Source organism: Amphiura filiformis, chromosome 13 (assembly GCF_039555335.1).
Source record: "Amphiura filiformis chromosome 13, Afil_fr2py, whole genome shotgun sequence".
Lineage (NCBI taxonomy): Eukaryota > Metazoa > Echinodermata > Ophiuroidea > Amphilepidida > Amphiuridae > Amphiura > Amphiura filiformis.
In genome coordinates, this window is record NC_092640.1 from 60,233,367 (window position 1) to 60,259,238 (window position 25,872).

General features: G+C 38.5%; 2 protein-coding genes across 4 annotated transcripts in view; both read left to right on the forward strand.

Moving 5' to 3' along the window:
• The first annotated feature begins 1,642 nt into the window (after positions 1–1,642).
• Positions 1,643–20,366, forward strand: LOC140168598 (uncharacterized). Of its 3 annotated transcripts, none has more exons than XM_072191998.1 (10): positions 1,643–1,885; positions 10,902–11,167; positions 13,385–13,502; positions 14,476–14,576; positions 14,938–15,039; positions 16,283–16,322; positions 18,137–18,231; positions 18,510–18,700; positions 18,979–19,189; positions 19,879–20,366. In XM_072191998.1, exons 2-10 carry the CDS (start codon positions 10,940–10,942, stop codon positions 19,996–19,998), a joined length of 1,206 nt encoding a protein of 401 aa, XP_072048099.1. In that variant the 5' UTR covers positions 1,643–1,885; positions 10,902–10,939; the 3' UTR covers positions 19,999–20,366. The 3 variants fall into 3 exon arrangements, with proteins under 3 accessions (XP_072048099.1, XP_072048101.1, XP_072048100.1); XM_072191999.1 differs by lacking the exon at positions 1,643–1,885 and adding an exon at positions 9,895–9,934; XM_072192000.1 differs by lacking the exon at positions 10,902–11,167.
• Positions 20,367–22,054: 1,688 nt separating this feature from the next.
• Positions 22,055–25,872, forward strand: part of LOC140168599 (uncharacterized) — a 96,744-nt gene continuing 92,926 nt past the window's right edge. The window contains exons 1-2 of the mRNA XM_072192002.1: positions 22,055–22,319; positions 22,897–23,014. Coding sequence (XP_072048103.1) covers positions 22,110–22,319; positions 22,897–23,014 — 328 coding nt within the window. The 5' untranslated portion in view covers positions 22,055–22,109. The remainder of the gene's footprint in view (positions 22,320–22,896; positions 23,015–25,872) is intronic.

The window sequence follows — 25,872 nt, forward strand, 5'->3', positions numbered from 1 at the left end:
GTTCTGGCTTCCCCTGCGTAAACTTCCTTACACTTTCCGGATTTAGCCTGGCCTTGACAGGGGATGTTGTACACAAAACCAATAATGTCCTTTTTGTTTGTCCTAATAGACGACACAAGAATACGTCTTAGTCAGCTAAATGTCCTCCTTAGAGCTCCAAAAGTTCCTTGAAAATAAGGTAGCAATAAATAAACATTTTGAGGGGCGTTTATCAACTACCGTATTTTAGGCTTCGTTGTTTTTTCTATAGCTAATATCTGCCTGCTGTGACTACCGTACTCGCTATTATGTCTGACCTTGTTCCTTTCTCTTGCGATGGTCAGGGATTTGTACTTTGATAGCGCAAAGGTCACTTTCCTGTTTCTCATTCTCTCCAGGTCCGTGTTCAGTTATTTATATTCGTAACAGATCTACGGTCTCACTTCTCACAAGGTAGAGTCATCTGCATCTGCCCCGTGCATACTATTAGGTTACTAACAAAAGACTGAAAACAGCTGCGGGCCCAGAATTGGCCCTTGCGGCACAGAAGCATTGGTGGATGTGGTACTTGCATGATGAGGTCTGACGTTGAACAGGTGTACGATATGGTGCTACAACAAGTACTTATCTCATCTGCAGCTGGTTATGTAAGCTATATACTTATGCTGTATACCACTGCACACGGTGGTAAACTATAGTCATTTTTTAAGAAAAGGTGAACAATGATGGCGATATTTATCGTACATCTTGTTTGCATCTTCAGAAGGGGTAGATAGTTGTGAAGTGGCATCAGAACATCAGAATAGACATTTTTATCATGAAATGTAAGCAATAACTCTGTGTAGGCCCTACCTTATAGAATAAAAATTACCACAAAAATGCAGAAAAATGAATAATTTCACGAGAATCTACATTAAAGATAGGTATAAAATGTGTGATAACTGTTGATATTGTCCAGGTCTAGAATTGAACATTATATAATGCTTTGTTGGAAAAATTAATAAATAATCACACCAAACATCCGTGCCTACATAACCGTGCCACGTGCCTACAATAAAATTGCCAAATTGGTCAGGCAATCTTTAAAACTATTTTATCAAATGGATTGTGGTTTCTTCTAAAGTATAAGATGAGACTTTCAAATACAGAATAATGGTTGAAACACACTTTAAAATATCCCCACATTCGTTGGAACCCACTTTTTATAGGACACACTTTAAAAGTGGTCCCTCAGACTCAGGCCCGTACGCAGGGGGGGTGCGGGGGGTGCGGACAAATCGGGCAAAGTGTACAAAAAGTCCCAAAATTTCAGAATTTGCGAGTGTAGCGAGCAAAAAAATGGGGTTTTTTACGCTTTTTTGGACAAAAAAGGTCCAAATTTGGTCCACTTTTCACAAAATCGCCCCCCCTTGGAAAAAGGTCCACTTTTTCAAAATCAGCACCCCCCCAAATGAAATCCTGCGTACGGGCCTGCTCAGACTTCTCTTACACTCTTTTCCATTATATGCAGGGGATAAACTCAATACTTCCTTTTTTCTAACTCGCCCACAAATTAACTCGCCATTAACCTGGTCTTCAAAAGCGTGACATTCAAGTTCAAGTTTTTAGGTCATTGGAACCTGGGAATTGTTTATACCCGGGGATTATACACGCAATGTCATGTTAAAATTGTTCATGTGCAACGCAGAACCAACAATGCTATTATAGCGAATAAATCTCTGCTCTGCGTGTAAGGATATATTTGTGTGAGTTATTTTCGTGTGCAATACTATCAAAATAGAGGCAGTGCAGAGGTCATTACTGATTAAATGCCCTATACCAATAATGTCAGCGACAGTTTGCGATAAAATTACGAACACTATATTGACGTGTAATGACGGGGAGTGGATGGTATAAACACCAAACTGTAAGTTTGATATTAAATGCTGCTTTAATATAATTTTATATAGACCTACACATGTATGTTGTTGACATCTCATAGCTTCTCATTTCACAGTTGATTATATGATGTACTTAATGTCAACTAGCTATCAAGAGACAGTGACGGCGCTATGGGGGGCAAGAGGGCATTTCCCCTCCAAATATTTTTCTTGCCACCAGGTCTCCCCCCCCCACTTTTGAGGTAAAACACCCAAAATTACGTAAATTTCCACTTTTTGCGACAATTTTTCATAAAATTTGTCGATCATGAGTTCCCCCTGAAACTCACTTTGCCCCTCATTCCCCCCGAAAAAATTCCAGGTGTCGCAACTGTCAAGAGAGCATGATAAAGTTAGGCAGTCCCGGGGGCAGTCCTGCTCCGGCAATGTTAGTGCTGGCCTCCTTCTCAGCCTGCTATTAAAGGGACTGTGCAATAATTATGAGCCCTGGGGAGGGTAACGTTACATTGGGGGGGAGGCTAGAAATTTTGGCGAGCCAAAGGGGAGGCAAGCAGGTTTTGGCCAGCCGAGAGGGGGCACAATGCTTTTGTGCTGAAATACTCCCCCGTCGCTACGCCAATGACACACAGTGACATCGCCCCGATATCTTCATAGTAGAAATCGCCATGGTAGGTTGAATCCACAGCCACACATGGCTATTTTATTCGGACCTTATGAGATGCATATTATTAGCGAAGTGACCTGACTAAGGCTATGACAATAGACGGGGTAATTGATTTCTCGCTGTGTAAGCAAGCTTGTATACGACATTTGCGGTCAATGGTTAATATACTGTCTCCACTTGAGTAAGTGCCGCTATAGCCTGCTGCGTACTGTAGTCCATAGGCCTACAGGACCAACGCAATATAAAATTGAGAGTTTTGGTCAAATTTTGTGTTCAAAGCGCACGGCCAATTTTCAAAGCGCACGCTAACGACTATAATATCTGTTCAGCACGTATTTTCAAGTGTATGGGACCACATCTGGTTTCTTGAGAAAAATTCATTTATGGGAGATATTCATCATTTTCTAACCCACTATCCGAAGATTTTCGTCTGATATCAAAATCGTGCATAGCAATTCTCGTGTATCGATCCCGTGTATTCATTTTAATGTCCCTGCTGCACCAAATAATTATTAGCCAGGCGATGTCGGTGTGTGACACTGACACTTCAAACACTTATCAGATGTCACAACCATACAAATTAAGTAAAAGACAAAATGTGTGCCAAAAAACTTGTTACTTTTTAGATGTTAAAATGGGTTTTGGCTATCGGAAAGGAAAGAAGGAACGAAAAATTATAAAAGATGAACAAAGAAGTTACTTGGCACCCCCGGGATTCAAACCTTAGCACCTTGGTAGACCGGTAGCCACGGGTCTTTCGCTGGCCCGGCCAATGAAAGTGTGCTTATAATTATATAACTTAGGGTGATTGCGTCATGGTATCGCGCAATTACCCTAAAGGTCCATGCATACTGCGCCCAATTGCTTTGCGGTTCGGCAACGCACGAGATATTGAATAACAATAAAAATAATTTAAACATGAAAATGATGAAACGTATAAATACGTCGTAACAACCACCAAAGGTGACCAGAGTATATTTTAATGAACATTCATAATATTTTCGAACGAACATCTATGGAAGAATGAGTGATCATCTTTATACCCATATTTATAAAACATTATGTTGATGCAAATTGAGTAAGATCATGTATTGATTATATAGGGGGACTCCGGCAATCATAACAGTATGCCTTATATGTTGGAAAAATAATTATCAAGCACGAATCACATGGTTTTATTTAAAACAAACTCATATTGACCATAAAAACGAATAAAAACAGTCGGCTCTCAACACGCGATATGCAATGACGTAATGGTTATTTGTGTTCAATTGTCGTCAGCCTTCATTGTATTACTGGGACGTCATTGCACTCGGCGCCCGGGAATTTTGAATATTGCGCGTTAAGAATGGTCACAATGAGTTTGTTTTAAATAAAACCATGTGATTCGTGCTTGATAATTATTTTTCTAACATATAAGGAATAATGTTGTGATTGCCGGAGACTTCCTTTAAGAAATAAAGGGTAATGCATGACCCTTTACACGAAAATAATGTGTCCGAGGCAGTAAAAACGTAAATAATGGGTGAGGCGCAAAGGATAATGATGCACCCTTTATTTCTATTCTATTACCACAAAATAGTGCGATTTAAAGAGAAAATATCACATTTTTTGCCCAAATATTTCAAGTTGTTTACCTCAAGGTGGAGCGCCTACGCGTAGCCAAAGCGTATACACATTCCAATAACACAACATAACATTCCATTCTCCTCTATATTAAAGCAGGTATACACATACAATAACACACCTCTGGCATTCCATTCTCCCCTACATCAGCAGGTGTGCTGTGCGCTTTGCTGTGCGCTGTGATAATAGAAGAACATAAAGTTCGTTGCCCTGGCCACTTTATCGCTAATTAATGGTCTTTCACGTGACACGTTTCAACAAATCACAGTGCGCGATTTTGAATAATGGGTCGTGGGGGTAATAGAATATAGAATACTGATTCCGGGACCATATAACAGATCTATCGTGTAAGTAGCTATAAATGAAGAGCTCTGTTACAAACCTCTGGCTGAAATTGAGTTATTGGCATGACATTGCAGTATGGGTAAATACACATTTTGGTGGTTGTTTGGCCTTCATACCACCTGCCCTTCCGGAGATATCGTATATCTCCCGTTATGGAAATCTTGGGGAATTTCCGGAAATCTGAACTTAAAATGAATATAAAACTTTAGGAAAATAATTTGTTGATGTATAGAACCAAAAGCAACTGTTTTTGGGTCTCTATGTTTGAATGCAAAAAATCGTTTTAATTAACAAAAGTTGTAGCTTCTGATATGCTAAAACATTGCATTTTGCCGGATTTAATTAAAATTCATAATTGAAAAGGAAATGAGATATTTCTTTTTGATTTTGAAAGCATTAGTCAAGTTACATTGAAGTAGAGCAAAAATGGGCTCAAATTTGATTGCAAAGGTGGTTTCTAGAAAAGGGGTAAATTTATTTTGTTGCAAAAGGCCTTACATCCACAAAAGGCGCGATATAAATGAAATAATGAAATAAATAGGAAGGCTTGATAAGTGTACCAAACCTATGGTTTTAGTTCCTATTCATCAACACTTTATGCATACCCAAAATGAATCAAATTAAACAAGTAATAATTTCACAATTAAAAAAGCTGTTTTTCTCAAAAAGTCAAATATATGTGAGGCCTTTTGCAACTAAGCTTTTCAAATATAGACCTACATTGTAAAAAATGGCCGCCCGTATTTCGACGCCCTACCTACCCCCACTCACACATCTACAAACACACGTGTATCACTAACTCCCACTTAAGGGGTCGAGCTGTATTGTTTCAAATATCTCCGAAATGAGAGAAATTTGCCATGTTTGATGTGAATTTTTGCCTAGCAATATTGATCATAGGTTCAAAATTGATGGTGCATATCAATGACCAAACTCTCTAGTTTTATATTTGAGCCTGATCACTTGTGTAAGGTCTTAGGAAATTATGTAAATAGGCGTGTATATTTGATGTTACATTATTGCTCACGCACTTTCTAGTGGCAACGAAGATTTCATGAATTGACTTTGCATCGATTTCGCCAGAAGTTCGCCTTAATATGTTGCACACTCTATATAAATAATTACGGTACTTACTTTCAACTTGAGGGTAAGGCATGTGCCTTAATTGGTATCGTTTGTGCACACAATTCATCGTAATTTTGCAACCTTGGAAACGCCTATTTCTTATTGCAATTTTGTCCATCAAAATTTAAAAAATGTCCCACTTTTTTAACGAAAAAGACTTCTACACCCATTCCGTTAGCGAAGAAACCCAAATTTGTGTGTATTTAGTAAATGCATCCTATTCAAAACGTCCACTTTAGTGCTGAGTTTTGCCTTTATATGTCATATCTACAGAATTGATGTTATGGAATTTTTAGCATAAATTCATTGATTTTATTTTTTTTTACTCACCGCCTTGCCTCGAAATTTCACACATAAGAAGGCCAAACACAAGCGTTGCACAGTGGTTACTATGTTTCTTCCAATTGGTGTCTTGAATTCGTATAAATCCACATTTTCCTGGTAACAGTCCATTGCAATACTTCATAACTAAAAACATGTGTCACTCTGAGCAGCTCTGGATTCAGTGTCGATATATTTATCATCATTTCAAGGGGTCTCAATGTAGGTTGTCAATATACGCTTAATGTATAAAACCGAACTTAGTCTCTGGCCGCGATACTGCCCAGATCATTTTCTCTACTGCCAAAATATGTTCTAAAAGCCTTCTAAACATTGATCGCTTCGGCTAACGACTAAAATTTACAGGGACCGGCTTATTCTATACACTGTTCAATAGCCTTATTGTGATCTGGAGCTAGCGTTTTTCATAAATATCGCTTTCAGCCTCTATTGGACTATAAACCATTCGATAAAGTAGGCTGGGCATACATCGGAAAAAACGACAACCAATTTTTTATATTCCAACATGCATAATTATTTTTAGAGTAATTTAGTGATGAGTTATTAGTAGAATTTAGTGTCGAGTTATTAGTAGAATTAGAGTTATCAGAATGGGGTAGGCCTATTTGGGGGTAGCCCGGGGTAGGTATGGGTTTTAAGTCGACGGAGTGTGAATTTATTGATGTGGGTGCTGGGGGTGGGTGTGTGGGATGTGCGTGTGTGAGTATTAAGGGTTGCAATGTGGAATGTGTGCATAGGTGAGGAGTTGGAAGTCAGAATTGGGATTCAGAGAGTCAGGGGTTAGATAAGGTTTGGGGCTAGGTTTAGGTTTAGGATTAAAACTTAGGTTACAGGTTAAGGCGACGTTTAGGGTTATGGTTGGGGTTAGGTTTAGGATATATTTGTGTCTTATCATTAATTGTGAACAAAAAGAAAGAAAGAAAAACAATAAAAAGATACATTTCAGAATATACCTTCATATTACATAAATGTTTCATTCAGTCAAACATTTTACCTCAATCACCCTAAGAAAATAATACCACAAGGCAAGGGCAAAAATTAAGAAAATGTACATTTTTCGGCAGGCATAATTGATGACGTTTTAACGTGAAATGTGTACAATATTTCAAAACAAAATTGTTTTTGTATAGGACAACGGATCAATTTTTAATATGCCACAAATTGCCATATTAAAAGATAAGCGCACCCTAAAACAAGCAACCCGCCCTACACACCATCACATGTTACGCCACACTATAGGCCTACATGCTACCACACAGAGAATGCTGCAGTATTTTAAAACGTAGTTTATAAACTCTGCAAAGTAAATCACAACTCGCCAATACTATATTCCACAAATATGGACATTAATGTATTCGGATCACTGAGGTGTGTCCAATTTAGACATTGGAACTGATTTCTATAAAGCTTAACAATATCAATTGTTATACCTTTACGGTTAAGCTCGGTTGGTTTATTCAGGGATGAGACATGGGACAGCTTTAAGGTGATAGAGGCACAGGTGTGTAGTTCGATTCCAAAACCACTAACTACCATTCATACCTATCACCTGTTTTTATCTGTATTATCATTCGAATTGCCCGTGGTACCTTATACGATGTCAATATTTTATATTGATGATGAGGTTGACATGAGTGACATTATATTGTATAGACGAATCCAACGAGCCAAGTCATGGTCAGGATTTGGTCGGCCATGACGGGTCCCCGCATGCACCACACTGGTGTAGTGCCTGCCCAATTGGGTGGATTCAAGCCGCTTAAAATTCGATGTTAAATTCTTTTGTGTTGTATTCTGTCATTATTCTTTTGTCTACGTGTAACACAGGTGATAGAATGCAGTTTAAAATACCCTCCAAGGCCGCATTATTTCACATTTTATGTGAGATTGAGCCGACGGGGACCCAACTTTGGCAGCCATTAAGGTATAGGAATGCGTGAATTTGGATTCGTCTACCCTCTGTTGCTTTAGACTTGACCAAGTCTTTTGACATGGTTAGAACAGTAAAATTAATTTGCAGAGAAAATTCATGATGTAGGCTGTATATGCCTAAGCCTAAATTACTAAGTTATAAGAGGTGTGCGACATATTATCATTATCATTATCAAGATATCATAGGCCTATTATTTTGTATTTAACATAGGCCCTACTTTACAGTTAACATGGTACTTTATGAAGTAGTATTAATGAATCATCAAAAATTCAAAATTAAATTCATGTAGGCCTATATACCAAAATTAATAACTTCAAAATCTTCCAAACAGGACATAAAAGGTATAATTTACGAGGATACTATTTTGGTGCCACACTCTACATGCATTTAAACTGAACTGAACTGAACTGAACTGAACATGTAATCTAAGACCAATTGTAGGATATTGAGTTTGGATCTATGATTTGTTCAGTTTCTTGTGAGTACACACTACATGTATGTAATATAATCTAACAGTATGGAAAATGGTGCCAGGTGTAATGCTAGCCATTTACATGTAAACATTAAAGAAACCACCATGAGTTAATATCAGCACATTTATATTTATTGCAAGCTGGATTTGACCAGGGATATGAGACAACACAAGGGGGGGGGGGGGGGCATATAAAGCAATTATTGAATAGGCCTATATTGTATGCTTTCCCACATGTGACTTATAGAACCAAAGCCTTGGGCCAAGGCTACTATAATTGCTTTAAGCAATGCATTATGTAAAGCCACAAAATTTATTATTCAAGGTCTGACCGTCTGTTAATGACCTGGCAACAGACACGCCCACGGTACAAATAGTTGTAGCTTGTAAACATGGTAAAAGATACTGTTTATCGCAAAAAACATTAAAAAATGATACTTTAAGGTATTGTTTTGTTAATTTTTGTATGGCACATCATACATACACATGTGCTGAGGTCAAAAAGGTATCAATTTTGTTTTTGACCCCTGACTCACCTGTCATTCAAAACAACCCCTTAATCCTGCTTAAACACACTGAAAGTAAAATTTAAATTCCGTAATTTTACTGGTCCTCGTAAAAGTATGGGGAAACCACTGGCAGCAAAATCCGGTTATCCCGTAATTTGTTGTTTTTACGGGTTACCCGGAACATTTGCTGCCAGTGGTTTCCCCGTACGTTTACGGGGACCAATAAAAGTACGTAATTTTTACTTTCAGGGTGTTTACGCAGGATTAAGTAGGAGTTAGTGATACTCATGGGTTTGTAGTATTACATGCAGGTGTGTAGATGGGTGTGGAGATAGGTAGGTGGTTTTTCACAAAAAGCTGTTTTGCTTACGGCTGGGTCCCGTAAAATTACCGGAAATTTCTAAATACGGGCGTTTGTTAATTTACGATCATTGTTCACAGTGTACAATTATAACGGACTTTGATTTTTAGGCCTATCTGTAAATATATCTTCTATGCATTTATTTATCCTAGGACCAACGTACGTTATCAATGATTGCATTTAAAGGCTGATAAAACAGGATTGACTTTGAAAATGAAATATCCGCTTGGCCAGGAGTTTGACTAACTTTAAACCATGAGCCAATTTTTTTTTTTTTTTTTTAAGTTTTAATTTACAAAAACAAAAACAAAAACAAAAACAGAAACAAAACAAAATCTTGACGACTTGTGTATCTTTACATGTGTTTTATAGATATTTGACATGAATAAACCAAACAGTTTTATTATTTACATACATGTAGGAGTGCGTAAAGTTTTTTTCTGTGTTAGATGAAGAAATTAAATATACACCGAACAGAGTGTGTTTACCGATACGAAAATGACCCCTGGGAAAGACTTCAAAGTCCAACACTCGCAAAAACAAAAAATAAAATGTTTTAATCTATTGCAACATCCTTTGTTTTTATTTACCAAATATTCCTAGTCACGATAATCACGTAGGCCTATTTTCCATATTTTAGGTGTCGGGTGACCAGTGCACAATGAACTGAATCGAAAAAGTCTTGTTTCAGTTTAAAGGTAACTGATCAAGATTTGAAACTTGCTTTACCATTCCCTATCTTTTAAACAAAGAAGCAAGTTATTGTGTATCGCATGCATGCATTCATAACTATATAACCGGGCCGTAAAATATCAACCCATGTTGTTTGCTTTTACAGTTAACAGGAGGGAGGGAGGGAGGGAGGGAGGGAGGGAGGGAGGGAGGGAGGGAGGGAGGAGGAGGAGAGAAGGTAAGGAGGAGGGATATAAACAGTTCATTTCTTTTAGCACCATAATCAGTGGCGTAACTAGGGTTGGTAGCGCCCGGGGCAAGAAACAAAATTTGCGCCCCTACATCCCCCCGAGAATATCTTATCTTGAAACATTTACGCGCGGGGCGCGCGAAATTTTGGACAAATAAAGCCTACCGCTAATTAATTTTGTTTACTAGAATATCGGTCTTAAAATGTTCTTTCAATTGATTTTGTGCTGAAATGCGCGAAAATTTTGACTTTCATCGCTTGGAGGGGCGCAGAATTGATGCTGAATTGGTCAGCTCCCCATTTCACCCCTGAGTAGAGAGAGGCAAGTGAGGTAAAGCGCCTTGCCCAAGTGCACAACACGATGGCACCGCCGGGGCTCGTACTCGCAACACTCCGATTGCGAGGTAGAGCATGTACCGCTTCGCCACCGTGCCCGCATCGTCATCGCCGCAATCCACCGTCAGCTGCCGTTCAGTCCTTGCCGCAAGCAAATCCGCTGCCAGCCGTCTGACCTCGTTGTTTGTTGTCAGGCTCCGTCGAGACATCGTCACTCGCCGCCCAGACGGTAGTTACGACACTGACCATAATATAGATTTCAAACACGTGACGCCAAGCTATTGTTTTTTCGCTCCATTGATAGCGGGATATAAACACTAAATTGCCATTCGTAAACCGTTTCCATGAAAACCTATTTCACTATCCATTTCATTTTCAACATGGTTATTATTTTTACTTTTCAACAGTTTCTTAAAATTCGTAGAATCTGTTGATCTAATCCACCATGCCACGTAAACGCAGAGGGCGCCCATCAAAGACCGCAGAGCCTCCTAAGAAGAAGACGAAATCCAGCAAAGAAAGTACCCAAAAGACATCCGAAAACACCACTTTTGACAAAAATGGACCGCTCAAAGCAATTCCTGAAATATTTACTGTACCGCCACCCCAACCAAAACGCAAAAAGAAGCCAGGACAGTTGACTGCCAAACAGCTGAAGCAATACTTCGAAGAAGTAAGTGTATTGGTTTAAGCATGGAAGTATTAGATGGAAGGAAGACCAAGAAGCGGGAACAGGGCGATTTTATCGAAGAGTCTTTGTTGCGAACGGGGTTTATTCCGAATGGTCGTTTGTCCGTCCAAAAATATTTAGTCCAAAGGGCCGTTTGTCTGAACATGCCGGCCATTACCCCGAATGTTTATTGTTCTAAAATGTTATTTTTCCGATTGTTTTTTAAGCCGCTAATCCAAAATAGTTATTTTTAAATTCCATATGACATTATTCCGAAAATGGTATAAGGGTTGTTACTCCGAAAGAGTAAAATCCGTTTTGAATGATATTATCAGAGAAACGACTCTTCGGAGCAAAACCTTTACGGAGCAAGAATCTGCTTGTCAATTTGTCCCGAGTAAAACCGGCAGGAAACGAAGATTGGCCTTTTTGGAGAATAACCTTTCTGATGAAAGACCTTTCGGAATAAAGTTATTTCGAACATGTCGAAGCAAAAAGTCTTCGTAGCAAAACCACTTCGAAATATAGACCTGCACCCCAACGAACAGGCCTTCATTTGTACAATTGCTTTGCTGACATTGGTCCGTGGCAATAGCGGACAAAGTGGACAAGCCATTCAAATGCGGGCAAGGGGCAAAGGCGAGTAAATGATCAACATTTTTTAAATATAAAATGCTAGAGTGAACGATAGCTCATTAGGAGTGACAAATGTCAAGAACTTATATAAGTACCTAGGCATTATAAAAGAAACCACATGAGCCAATCAGTGCAGTAATTTAGGAACGACAAGAGTGAAGGGGGTACAGTTAATATCAGACACGTGAGATAAGATGCGTATACACTCTGCTCTTGAAGGATGGTGCACCGTTGTCAGATATGTCTCCGACTTCTCTATCTGGTAGGCTATTCCAAACGTGAACTGCAATGTGGATGAAGGTCCTGTCAGTAGATATGGTTCTAGAAACTGGTACTGTGGAATGGTGGTACTGGCACTCATCCAAGACAGTAAGGCGTATTCCATCACACTGCGAACTTGAGCCTTGTAAACGGTTGCTCTGCCTCTGACATCAACTTTATTTGCAACTCTCCTTAGAGCGCCCAGCTTCTGTTCTGCTCGGGATGAGATGTTAGAAATGTGCTTTGTCCAGCCAGGTCAGCTTGCTGTCGACTGTGACTCCCAGGATCTCCAGCTCCTCCTTCTCATCCAGTTTGGTGGCACCAAACAGAAGATCTAGCTTGGTTGGATTCCTCTTTCTTGATATTGTCATTGCCTTACATTTCGATGGCTCGAAGTCACCTTCCATCTGTGTTCTCAGATCCTCAATTCCTCCAGGTCTCTGTTCAGGCTAGTTGTAATTGCATCAAGGTTGTCTCTAGATGTAATCTCACAAAAACTAGGTGAAATTTCACACTCATTGCCCAGGTCATCAATGTAGTCAGAGAAAAAAATTAGGCACAATATTGACCCTTGCATGGGAACTGATGTAATGATGGAGGAAGTACTTGATGATGACTGGCCAGATAAGACAACTTTGATGGAACGATCTGTTATGTATCTCCTAATCCAGGTGAGCAATTTGCCGGATACTCCTTTTCGAGTTTCGAGCAAAGGTCATTATGCCAGACCATGTCAAATGCTCCTTTGATGTCCAGGCCAATCAAGCGCACTTCGTTGCCGCAGTTCACGGAGTTGGACCGCTCTTGGATCAGAATGATGAGGATGTCAGCTGTGCTGTGGTGTGGCCTAAATCCAAACCTAAATCTGATATCAGTTGGTTTCTAAGGAGGTACTTCTGAAGTTGGTTCTGGACAACAGCCTCCATGACCTCCATGAGGATGGGTGGTCATTTAGCGCTGAAAACGTATTATGTAGGTGAATGGAAACACAGATTACCTTCAAACGAGTGATCTCGTTGACATTCCTTCCGTATCGTACTTCCACGGTTTAAACTCGATCGGATAAATTATTATAGTCTAGTCAATATAATAATAATAGACATACTTAGACAAAAATGGAACATCAATGTTTTGTTGTTGTGAACTTGTTGTTGTTGTTGTTGTTGTAAGTATCACCAAAAGGAGGAAAAAAGTAATCGGTGGATGATAATTTGAATACAACAATATAATGGCCGCTTATGCACGGCTCACATTTCAAAAAGTACATACATATTTACTTTATCGATATTATTAATGTCTATCCTTTACACCGATTCTGTATAGGGGTTTCTTCCATTACCAAACTTGTTTAAACCTGAGGAGTTGGATCCTGTTCGTGAAGGAGTAGCGAAGGAGGTTGATCGCCTTGCCAACAAACTTTATGATGCAGGCAAAATCAAAGGTGAAATTTACGGTAGAAATAGTGATGTACAGACTTGCTATTGGGTATGGAATAGTCTGCATAAACCGCACGTGCTAAATATTAATTTTAATAGGGCGTGTCGAGAGATGATGTCTTGATAGAAAATTTGCTTTTCATGAGTTTACATTATGGTGGTCATAATGTAGTGAATATTTCTAAACGGACGAATTTAAGGAAGCTGCATTTGAGCTTTATGGGGGCAAAATTTCGGAATTTACGCAACATTGCTCTGTTATTATCAAATTTAGCGGGGTTTGTGGTGATATTTCCAAATTTCGACAGCATTTGGGTTTCGTCAGAGCTAAAATGTACTTGTATATGGGCCAGTTTTGAAAATGGGAGGAGCTTAAAAATATGGTTCTTAAAAGTGGTACGAGGTTTGAATGACCCCTATGTGGTCAAAAATATGGTTCTTAAAAAGTGGTACGAGGTTTGAATGACCCCAATGTGGTAAAATTTTATAACTGGAACAATATTCAAATAGGCACAAGAACTATATTCGGTTTATTTTCTACGGATTGCCTTCAAATAATTACAGTGAAAGTTCATTGTGAGAGAAAATATCTATATCATTATGTTTAAGGGGGGTACTACACCCAGTGGTAAATTTGTGACTATTTTTGCATTTTCTTTTCTCAAAAAATAATAACATACTGGTAACAAAAGTTATGTATATTATTGGGGCAAGGAATCCAATTACTACACTGAAATTTCAGTGACTCAGGACAAGCTGTTCAGTATATATGATAGGAAATGAAGTACATCCTAGCGGCACCTTATTTTTTATAATAAATAACGAACCGCTTGTCTTAGTTTACTGAAATTCCAGTGTAGTAATTGGATTCCTTGCCCCTATAATATACACAACTAGTTTTTGAGAAAAATGCAAAAATAGACACAGATTTATCGAAGGGTGTAGTACCCCCTTAACTCTTTATTTTATTTCTTCAAGATAAACACGAAGACGCCGGTTTATTCGAACGGCTCACTTTGATTGAAAACGATTTCCCCGGAGCATCGGTTCTCCTACATAAAGCAGGCAATCTCCCCGTGGTAATTATTGCATGTGTTCATATTTTCTGTTTGTGTGTCTTGACTCCTCCTCTTTCCTTACTTCTTTTCTTTCTTTCTTCTTACTTACTTACTTACTTACTTACTTACTTACTTACTTACTTACTTACTTACTTACTTACTTACTTACTTACTTACTTACTTACTTACTTTCTTTCTTTCTTTCTTTCTTTCTTTCTTTCTTTCTTTCTTTCTTTCTTTCTTTCTTTCTTTCTTTCTTTCTTTCTTTCTTTCTTTCTTTCTTTCTTTCTTTCTTTCTTTCTTTCTTTCTTTCCTGGAATTATTAGACAAACCCAAAAATGTGCGTTTCAATTGAGTCAGTGTAATTATATTTTCATTGTAGGTATTTCAGAAACTATGGACCAACGAACGGCTGATGAATATAATGGAACAATTGATTGGACCTGATATAGCTGGACATCCGGTGTGGAATCTCAGATGCAAGGTTGGTTTCTTTTTCATTCATTCATTCATTCATTCATTCATTCATTCATTCATTCATTCATTCATTCATTCATTCATTCATTCATTCATTCATTTATTCATTTATTTATTTATTTATTTATTTATTTATTTATATGAATTTTAATACCCTGTTTAATTTCCATTTTATCAAGTCACTGTATAAATATTGTTATGCATTTTGTTAATCTTGTATCAATACCAAAAGATATACAACTTGAGGCTCGTCGAAACACTAGCAATCTGATTAAACAATTCTTTTGATAACAGGTCGTGATAATATTAAAGCATTGTTTATAAGGCCCTAATGTGAAATATTAAAAACTAGACAAAGCTGTGGTCTAAGCCTGGGGGCACTTCAATTTGAAATGGATATAGGTGTAGGGCTGGCACTTTCGCACTAAGGGGCATTCGGTGAGAGCAAATGTAAAAAATATGGGGTCATTGGGTGAGAGCATGATTTTTGGCATTCGGTGAGAGCAAAATGTAAAAAATATGGGGTCATTGGGTGAGAACATGACCTTTTTTTTGAAATGGAATCTTTGGGTGTGAACCGAAAAAGCGCCACAGAAACCTCGAAAATCAAATTTTTTGTTCTAAATGGCTTCAAATTTCATTGTTTTTCCAAAATAAGTAACGAAATCAGTGATAAATGAAAGTTGCTGCTCAAATTGAACTTCTAAGGGTCTTTGGGTGACAGATCAAATAAAAAAATAGGGGGTCTTCGGGTAACAGAGCCAGGAAAGAGCATGTGTGTGTAAAAAAATATGGGGTCTTTGGGTGACAGCGATGCTGAAAAAGGGGTCTTAACAGCCCTACATACGCGTCACCTCCAAAGTTGAAGTGCCCCCCCCGGGGGTCTAAGACCACGAACACAGTCGAGTTGTGACCCCTTAATGACCTTTGACCCCAAAATCTATGAAACCCCATAGACATTGGCTAATGTCAATGCATGTGTGCTCGTGGCATGACTCTGCCGTGTTATTTGTGGCAGAAGGGACATTTTGAAGGTTTTTTTGTCTTGGACCGGAAGTGGCCCTTTCCATAGTCTTTCTAGATTGTCCAATTTCTTTTTTAAACAAAGTTAAAACTCGCTGCCCATCGTCCGTTATCCTATTGTTTTGATAATGTGCTCGCCGCAAATGTGAAAATAGTTATACATGTCACCCATTTCAAAGCAGATTTTAAAAAATACAAAATTACATTATATTTTTGCTTTGTTTTAGACCCCCCGCAATGAACAAGCAACCGTCCCGTGGCATCAGGGTAAGTGTTCAACGACTTTAATATGTTTTAGTAGTAGTGTCAAATTTTGAGGCTGGAGGGCTTTTAAACTTAAATATTTTATCAAGGTGTCAGGTAGGTAAATACCTACTAAAATCAGTCTAAAGTCGGGCATATGGAATAAAGCTATTCTCGTCCCCTCCTTTTCTAAATCTAGTGAATAAGTTTGAGGCCTCTTTACCACAGAGGACCCCAAAATAATTTGAACATTTAGAAGGTGTTACGAGTCGCACTGACTCAAGGCCAAAATCACCTTCTTCCCAGATTCACACGAAAGCACAACACAAGTGCACTGTTTGATTAAGCTAACAAAATCTAAGTCTTATTATTGAAAGTAAAATATGATTGGTACAATATAATTATGACAACAAATGCACATACAAAATAATCACACAATCACAATTTTAACTACTCAGTACTTAACCAGCAGTCCTCTTCTAGGTGATCATAGAGTTCTTGCAATGTTCTGCCTCCATTCCACGTTGCCTTTTTTCTTATTTTGCTTTATAATTATGTGTAATTGGTTTCTTTCATATTATTTGTTTCTTGTATAATGCAATTCGGCCGTTTGGCCGCGATGTTGTGCAGGTTAATAAAATCATATCATATCATCATATCACTAAAAATGGAGCTGCTTTCTCCAAACTCTTAACTCCTTGCGCTGCTTTCTCCAAACATTTATCTCCTTGGGCTGCTTTCTCCAATCATTTATCTCCTTGCGCTGCTTTTTCAAAAATGGTGCTTCTTTCACCAATCACTCTTTCTCCAGGAAACAGGCTTCTTTCTGCACTGCTCCACTGTATTTGACAGATGTGTTGTTTTATGAAACATACATCAGCAATTCGACAGAAGAACTTTAACCCTTTTATGAGGAAGAGCACATTCCTGTACTCAAAATCTCCTTCGTTGCTGTATTAAAATAGCACATTATTGGCTATGCAAACTGGTTTAAATGTACTTCTTTTTGAAGCACGAAGACCAACAATTGATAGCGAGTTTACAACCTCTCATGACATTCTGCAAAGCCCAAACTCCAGCTCTCACATTTTTATACTCATCCAAAAAACCCATCATCTATTAATAGACCATTCTGTCATTCACGTCCTGGGGGAATTTTAAAAGTGATGTCATCATATATCCATTTCACAATCTAAGGGATATTCCCACTGATGCAATACAGAAAATGTTCTAAAGAGAGAAGTGGGGGTTCTCCAAACAATCCATAAGAAATGCTGACTTTGTTTAAAGTAATTTGAGGGAATCCCAAAATAAGTTTACACACCAACTCTTGCAAGTGTAAGTGGGTTTCCCATCTCATGACATAATTCTAAATTGTAAACAAAGATAAATAATCAAATTAAATTACTTAGGGCACATCACAAAGGCATATTTCATTTCATTTCCAAATTGTATTATCTCTTTATCACGACCAATCATTTATGTAATTGTCTCATTCCTGCGAGATTCCTATATGACTCCTGTCAAACTGTCATTAGATAACATAATAACATGGGGAGTGGTGGGTGGGAGAAAAATTATTTTCTGTGACCGTTCTCAATCATGTTTTGACTGAGAATGTGCTCTAGCACACAAAGGCCCAGAGCGAGCACGCCCGTGATCGGCCCTTCCGACACAGAACGAGCCACCCCATTGGTTCAGCCCGGCGACCAATGAAAACATCCGTGACCTCACGACGGCGCAACCATTATAGCCGCATGGATAATTTATGTTTCATATGCGAATAAAGAGATTTATACCGTGTCTTTCTTTCTCATTTTTTATTATTTATTTTAAAGACAACGCATACCTGGACCCTTCGTCACAAGAGGTTTTGCAGCCGACTGCTTGGATTCCTCTGTTGGACGTGAATGAACATAACGGCTGCCTGCAGGTAAATACCCCCCATCCCCAAAAAAAGAAAGAAAAAAAAAAAAGAAAGAAAACGGAAAAGCTTAATTTTGTGGTTGATGTGAGCCCCGTGGTTATGACACAAATCTGGATGTGAGTTTATTGTTGCACGGTATTTGGTTTACAAAGTGGAGTCGATTTCTAAATATGGTAATACCCTACGATGATTTGCAGCCAATCACAGCCCACGTCTTTTGATCCTACACTGATGACCCTAACTTCCTGTTGTGCGTGTAAGTAACACCAACCGTCTTATTTCAGGTTGCGCGAGGTGGACATCGAACCGGCAAACTGGCCAAGCACGTTTGTTGCGTGGGAGGTACTTGGTACGTTGAATTGTCTGAGGAAGACATGGTCAAGACGTTAGAAGTGGACATAAAGAAGGACCTAGTCACATGTGATCTACCGTATGGGGGCGTGCTTCTCATGAACAATCTCATCCCACATTGCAGGTGAGAGGAGCCAAATGTAAAGGGAAAAATGCAAAACATGATTCTGATTTATTGAAAAACAGATATTTTATTTCTTAAATCCTGTCAAAATCAACACTCGGTAATAAACTTTAAAGTATACACATATTGTTTTTCTTTCTTTTTGGAACCCGTTGAATTTGTACAATCGTTGCACCCGGTCTAGAAAATCTGGCTGTACGCCACTGTAGGCCCTACTGAATGGATGATAACGGCATTCATGATTTTGTTTCAAATATTCCCTTCCATATATTTTGCAGCTTGGAAAACTATTCGGACAAAATCCGCTGGAGTTTTGATCTTCGGTATCAGACGCCACATAAGTCAGCAGGCTTTCATGGGGTCAAAGAGCATGTACTATTCCGGACGAAAGAGGATCCCAAGCATGTGATTGATTGGGAAGGATTCAATAAAACACACAGGACCAGAGAACAGATGAAGGAGTCGGAAACATCTTGGCATACTAAAGAAGTAAGACTAAGAAATTATACAAAACTAAAATGCCAGATTCCTTAAGCATGTTTCGTACACTACTAGTGAGAACCAATCCAGAGTTAACGTTGTCAAATACTAGCCGTGCATAAATAATTTATAATTGCACGGCGCGCATCCCACGTAGTACACGTAGTGCTTTTGGACGCGTCCATTTTTCTTGTGGGTTGATGCATTTATATTTGCTTGCATTTTCTAACATTTTTAGTGATAATTTTGTTATGAATCACGGGATTCTTTTTCTCGTGTATGAAATAGATTAATAAATGCGTAGCCTATCACTTATTGCTCGAGAAATCGTACAAAATAATGCACTAGTTAGTACTATATAGTATTACGGGGCTCATGCATTTGACGCGTCAACATCTGATCAGTACGCGTGCATTATTTTGTACAATTTCACTCCCAACAAGTGAAACGTATTTAAGAACCTATAACTAAAGTAGAGTTCCAACCTCCAAGTAAAGTGTCGGATACGTGCTGTAAAGACCATAAAGCCTAAAATAAAAATAAGTCCTTGAACATGGCAAAGGTTCCAAGTCCTCAAAAACGTCTAAATCCAGTGATGTTGACTGAGGTCTTCATCAGTGCTCGGGCCCCGGCTCCAAGTACTAATGAATTTGTTGTTGTTGTTGTTGTTATTATAATATTTCCTTTTTCTTTTAAAGGACGACTTCGAGTTCAACACAACTATATCAGGACCATGGATGTCTCGCTGGGAGTTAGTACATCACAACAGACATACAGCTGAGCTAAAGAAATCGGCAGAGAGCTGGACGAAGGCATAGAATCTTCACAAAAATAATTAAAATTCGTATCAAAATCAACACTATTGATCTTAATAAGAGGCTGATTAAAAAACTGCTTCAACTCTTTACAACTTCAGTTCTTTATTTCCAAAAACTGGCAAAATATTAAAATTTTTATTGCCAGTTAGAACTAATTAAAGGATTATGATTAAGCTATGTTTTATTTGAATCTCAAAAATTAGTGCTGTATTTTTCTGGAATGGGGAGTAGTGTACAAATTAATAGGGCATACAATGCTGCAGAACATTAATTTTATCGTCCCAGGTTTGGCCCCCAGTGTTATCGGTGGCGAATTCGTATATCGGGTTTTATTAGAGAGACTGTATAAAAATTAATTTTGGTGTAAAACGGGCATTTTTGGTCCTTCTACTCTTTTTTCCTTCCCCTTGTTTTCGGCTTTTTCTTTTCGTTTCCATTTGTTCTCCTTTTCCTTTTTCTCTCTCAGTGGACACTGGGACACTCTGCCCTCCCCCGTTGGCTATGGCACTAGTTCAAACTTTCATCGATATCTAGTGAGATAAGACCCCGTTTTATAATTTTATAACTTACGTATAAACTTAATATTTACTATGATGCCAGAATTTGACAAAGAGGTCTTGAATGACATTTAAAGTTTGCTAAGACATCCGTGTACTTTCTTACAGAACTCATCATCACAAATTAGCATGCGGATACCAGTCCCTTCTTTGGAATGATTTTACATGTTTTCATGAGTTATGGCAAGAATCAGTCAGAACTCGAAAATATTAAATTGTCAGTTTCTTATCGGATAGTAAAAACATTTACAAAGCTGCATTTTAAAGAAAACTCCATTGAAATTGAACATTCAGTTCCAAAGATATGAGCAATTCTTAAACACTGTTAAACAACAGGAAACAAAAACAAATATTTCCTTTGTTTAGCTATATCTCAAAATCATTTCTGAGTTCCGAGTGATTTTGCTTGATCGCATCACGTATATTGTATTCCAAACATTTGTCCATGACTATATAATAAATATAGTGTGAAATGTAGAATAAATTATTATTTAATTAGCAGAGTTAAGTATTATTTAATTTGTCTTTTTTACAATAAGCTTAGACTGCTTTATGTTATAAAAATTGATTATTTGAAGTTGGACGTTTGATATTGCGGACAAATAAAATTGAGACATTGGAAGTGTGTTATTCATAACAATAAAGGGGATTAACTGTACAGATGATGACCAAAAGAACATAATATTCCTCTTCATACCACGATACTTTCACAACTTCAGCTGTGTAACGTACATAAAAAAACCCTCTAGTGGTTTAATTTTGGAAAATGTATTCGCTCTGGGCTTTTAGGACTGATCAGAGTATAGTTTGTTTAATTAGCCTTCAAAATTTGAAGAAGGTAAAAATCAACCTGAAAATTACTCCGGGTGAATACCGCTGTCAAAAGATTCCGGGTCCTTGAGGGGGTCTTGAGCCCGGGGGGTTCTTCGAAATTTTTGTACGGGGGTGTGCCACGCAGACTTTCGGATGCTGACTTTCTCTATACCTACTTTTTGCTGTTTTTGCTACCCATCAGTATACCAATTTTCAAGAAAAAGCACCCAAATTTGCCATAATTGGGCGCTTTAAGGGCAATTTGCCAAAATGCGCCCAATTGGGCGCATTGGTCTCCACTGAAAACCCACCCATCGATATACCAAAATCGCTGAAAAGGTACCCCAAAAACCGTGGCACATCCCCGTATGTGACCTTCAACCAGGAAGAACCCCCGGGGTCTTGAGTTTCCTGTATTATATCATTTCATGTCCCGGTTTCATGTATAATGTGCATGTATTGTCCAATGTTATTTGCCAGAGGTTTCCCTTTTAAAAGAAATTCTATGCGTTCAATGTTTAAAAATTAAGCCTATACTATTGGAGACCAGTTAAACAGAAAATGTGAAGAGTAAATAGTATCAAAGTCACGTACCGTACATATCAAGATAGCGACTGTTGGAAAGGTCAACCAGGTATAGCTCAGATAGCTGGGCGCTTCACGCAGTCGATAATATAGCCGTATAGTACGACAGGTCACATTTATTTCTTTAGCTTTAGCTGCTGTATATTCCATTCCATCATGCCTCCAAAACGCAGAGGTCGTCCGCCTAAGACCCAGCACCAATCGAAAAAGCCAAAAACAAAAGAAGACCGAAGTAAATCAGGCGCATCGTCATCTGAAGACCTCAAAGCATGTCCAGAACTTTTTACCGTACCACCATTGCAGCCAAAAGGCAAGAAGAAACCGGGACAATTAACGGCAGAGCAACTTCGTCAATATTACACCGAGGTTTGCTATAATATTTTGTCTCTTTATTTTATCTTTTGTCTTTAAATAAAGTAAATTTGATCTTGTTGGATCAATTAGGCCAACCTCCATGACCTCGTTTAAAGAGAGTCACGGAGAAAAGTAATTCCTCACTGAACATGCTGAAGAGATTTGGCAGTCTCCTGAAATACGATAAATATAAAGGGTTCTGAAAACGCGGCCATGAAAAAAGTTCTGTAAACATGGTAAAGGTCAGATGTACTACCATTTTGAGGTTCTTGTAGTTTTTTAAAACCCAATCTGTCCTATGTAGAACACACAATAGCCTTTTTCTGAGAGTGTAGAATCATAGACAGTTCTTAGGTAGACTTTACCGCGGTTACCATGGTTACGGTGATTTGTGAAACTGATGTTGATTTCTTTGAACGAAGGTCATAATCAGATAGTAGTACTACTGAGATTCTGCGGAGGGTTTCTGAGAAGAAAATAATGGGGGTTGGGTGGGGACGGTGTGTGTGCGTAAAAGTTGTAGCTCAAGACATAAGATGAGGGACAATCAGAGAAAGTGATACTTCTATTTGATTATTGTCCTTATTAGGGATTTCTTGTACTTCCGTCGTTCTTCAAATCTAGTGAATTAGATCCTGCTTTGGAAGCAATTGACAAGGAAGTTGACCTTATTGCTGAAAGGTTATACAAAGCAGGAAAAATTAAAGGTAAGCCAAGAAACAGTCTGGGTTTTACAAGGATTATCTTTATTAGAAGATTAGTACCAAGTATTTCTGAGATACACCATGGGTAGTCCAAATATATACCGTGGATACGTGGATGACGCGCACAGCGTCATCGTCCCTATATCTTCGTGTTAGAAATTGCCATGATAGTAGCGCGAATCCACTAGTTCTTCAACAGGCACGCATGGCGATTTTTTTCGAGATAGGCCAGCGACTCAGGCTACGCACACTACTTTTACGATAAAAAGATACATTTCTTTCCCAATACGAATGTGGCGTTCCCAGTCATCGGCTGAAATGACTCATTTTTACGATCTGCGCATGCTCATTACCCTCTTTAACGTTACCAACTCAAGAAAATTCTGTTTTTGTTTTCAAAGCGTAGACTGGAAGTTCAAAGCGAAGACATGAGCTTACCATATTCTTTCAACACATATATTCAAGTGCAAGTCAAGCAATAGGTTTTTACACAGACTAAAAATAACGGGATTATAGTCAAATATAATCATACATTGAAGAATATACACCACCAGACCACAACATGTAGTCTATTTTCATTATAACTAGGAATAAAATCAATTAATCTCAATATGCAACTATAGCCTGTATGCATGTATGTACGTCATCCACCAGTGGAGCTCCTGCGCCCCTCCGCAGAACATCCGGTAGTGGATGTTCTGCGCTCGGGGGCGCAGAGAATCCACTGTCGGAGTTGCTGCGCTCGGAAGTAAAATAATAGATTTTCGTATTATAATAACGGTGGATCATTGCTGCGCTCGGGCGCAGAACATCCACTGTCGGAGTAACTGCGCTCGGAAGTAAAATAATATATTTTCTTATTATAATAACGGTGGATCATTTCTGCGTTCGGGCGCAGAACATCCACTGTCGGAGTTCATGCGCCCGGGCGCAGTCCCTTATAGGTAACGGTGGATCATTGCTGCGCTCGGGCGCAGAACATCCACTGTTGGAGTTGCTGCGCTCGGAAGCAATATAATACATTTTCTTATTATAATAACGGTGGATCATTTCTGCGCTCGGGCGCAGAACATCCACTGTCGGAGTTCATGCGCCCGGGCGCAGTCCCTTATAGGTAACGGTGGATCATTGTTGCGCTCGGGCGCAGAACATCCACTGTTGGAGTTGCTGCGCTCGGAAGCAATATAATACATTTTCTTATTATAATAACGGTGGATCATTTCTGCGCTCATCCACTGTCGGAGTTGATGCGCTCGGAAGTGAATTATTTTCTTATTTTATTAAACTGCGCTCGGAAGTAAAATTTCTTATTAATAAATATACATGCGTATAATAACTAGTATTAGGCCTATTATAATAACTATAACTCCAAATTGACAGCAAAATAATGCATTTTCTTAATGAAATTACGGCGGATCATTGCTGCGCTCGGGCGCAGAAAATCCACTACCGGAGCTTCTGCGCTCGGAAGTCAAATAAATTATTTTATTATTTTATTAATAAAATACAATATGCATGCGTATAATAAGTAATATTTTCTTATTATATTAATAAAAAATAATCAAAATAATAGATTTTCGTATTATAATAACGGTGGATCATTGCTGCGCTCGGGCGCAGAACATCCACTGTTGGAGTAACTGCGCTCGGAAGCAATATAATACATTTTTACTAGTATTAGGCCTATTATAATAACTATAACTCCAAATTGACAGCAAAATAATGCATTTTCTTAATGAAATTACGGCGGATCATTGCTGCGCTCGGGCGCAGAAAATCCACTACCGACTGCGCCCGAGCGCAGCAATGATCCACCGTTATTATAATAAGAAAATCTATTATTTGCTGTCAATTCGGTTATACTATAGCAATAAACTTCTCGGAGTTTAGTTATTATACGCATGCATAATTATATTTTATTAATAAAATAATAAAATAATTTATTTGACTTCCGAGCGCAGAAGCTCCGACAGTGGATTTTCTGCGCCCGTAATTTCAATAAGAAAATGTATTATTTTGCTTTCAATTTGGAGTTATAATAGGCCTAATACTAGTTATTATACGCATGTATATTTATTAATATAGGCCTAATAAGAAAATGTATTATTTTGCTTCCGAGCGCATCAACTCCGACAGTGGATGTTCTGCGCCCCCCGAGCGCAGAAATGATCCACCGTTATTTCAATAAGAAAATCCATTATTTTGCTTCCGAGCGCAGTTACTCCAACAGTGGATGTTCTGCGCCCGAGCGCAGCAATGATCCACCGTTATTATAATAAGAAAATCTATTATTTTGATTATTTTTATTAATATAATAAGAAAATATTAGTTATTATACGCATGCATATTGTATTTTATTAATAAAAGAAGAAAATTATTTATTTGACTTCCGAGCGCAGAAGCTCCGACAGTGGATTTTCTGCGCCCGAGCGCAGCAATGATCCGCCGTAATTTCAATAAGAAAATGTATTATTTTGCTTTCAATTTGGAGTTATAATAGGCCTAATACTAGTTATTATACGCATGTATATTTATTAATATAGGCCTAATAAGAAAATGTATTATTTTGCTTCCGAGCGCATCAACTCCGACAGTGGATGTTCTGCGCCCGAGCGCAGCAATGATCCACCGTTATTATAATAAGAAAATCTATTATTTTGCTTCCGAGCGCAGTTACTCCAACAGTGGATGTTCTGCGCCCGAGCGCAGCAATGATCCACCGTTACCTATAAGGGACTGCGCCCGGGCGCAGCAACTCCGACAGTGGATGTTCTGCGCCCGAGCGCAGAAATGATCCACCGTTATTATAATACGAAAATGTATTATTTTACTTCCGAGCGCAGCAACTCCAACAGTGGATG

Coding starts and splice junctions, on each gene's coding strand:
- LOC140168598 (XM_072191998.1), top strand. CDS start 10,940: ATGCCACGTAAACGCAGAGGGCGCCCATCAAAGACCGCAGAGCCTCCT. Junction 13,503..14,475: donor TGATGCAGGCAAAATCAAAG/GTGAAATTTACG, acceptor TATTTCTTCAAG/ATAAACACGAAGACGCCGGT. Junction 19,190..19,878: donor CATCTTGGCATACTAAAGAA/GTAAGACTAAGA, acceptor TTTCTTTTAAAG/GACGACTTCGAGTTCAACAC.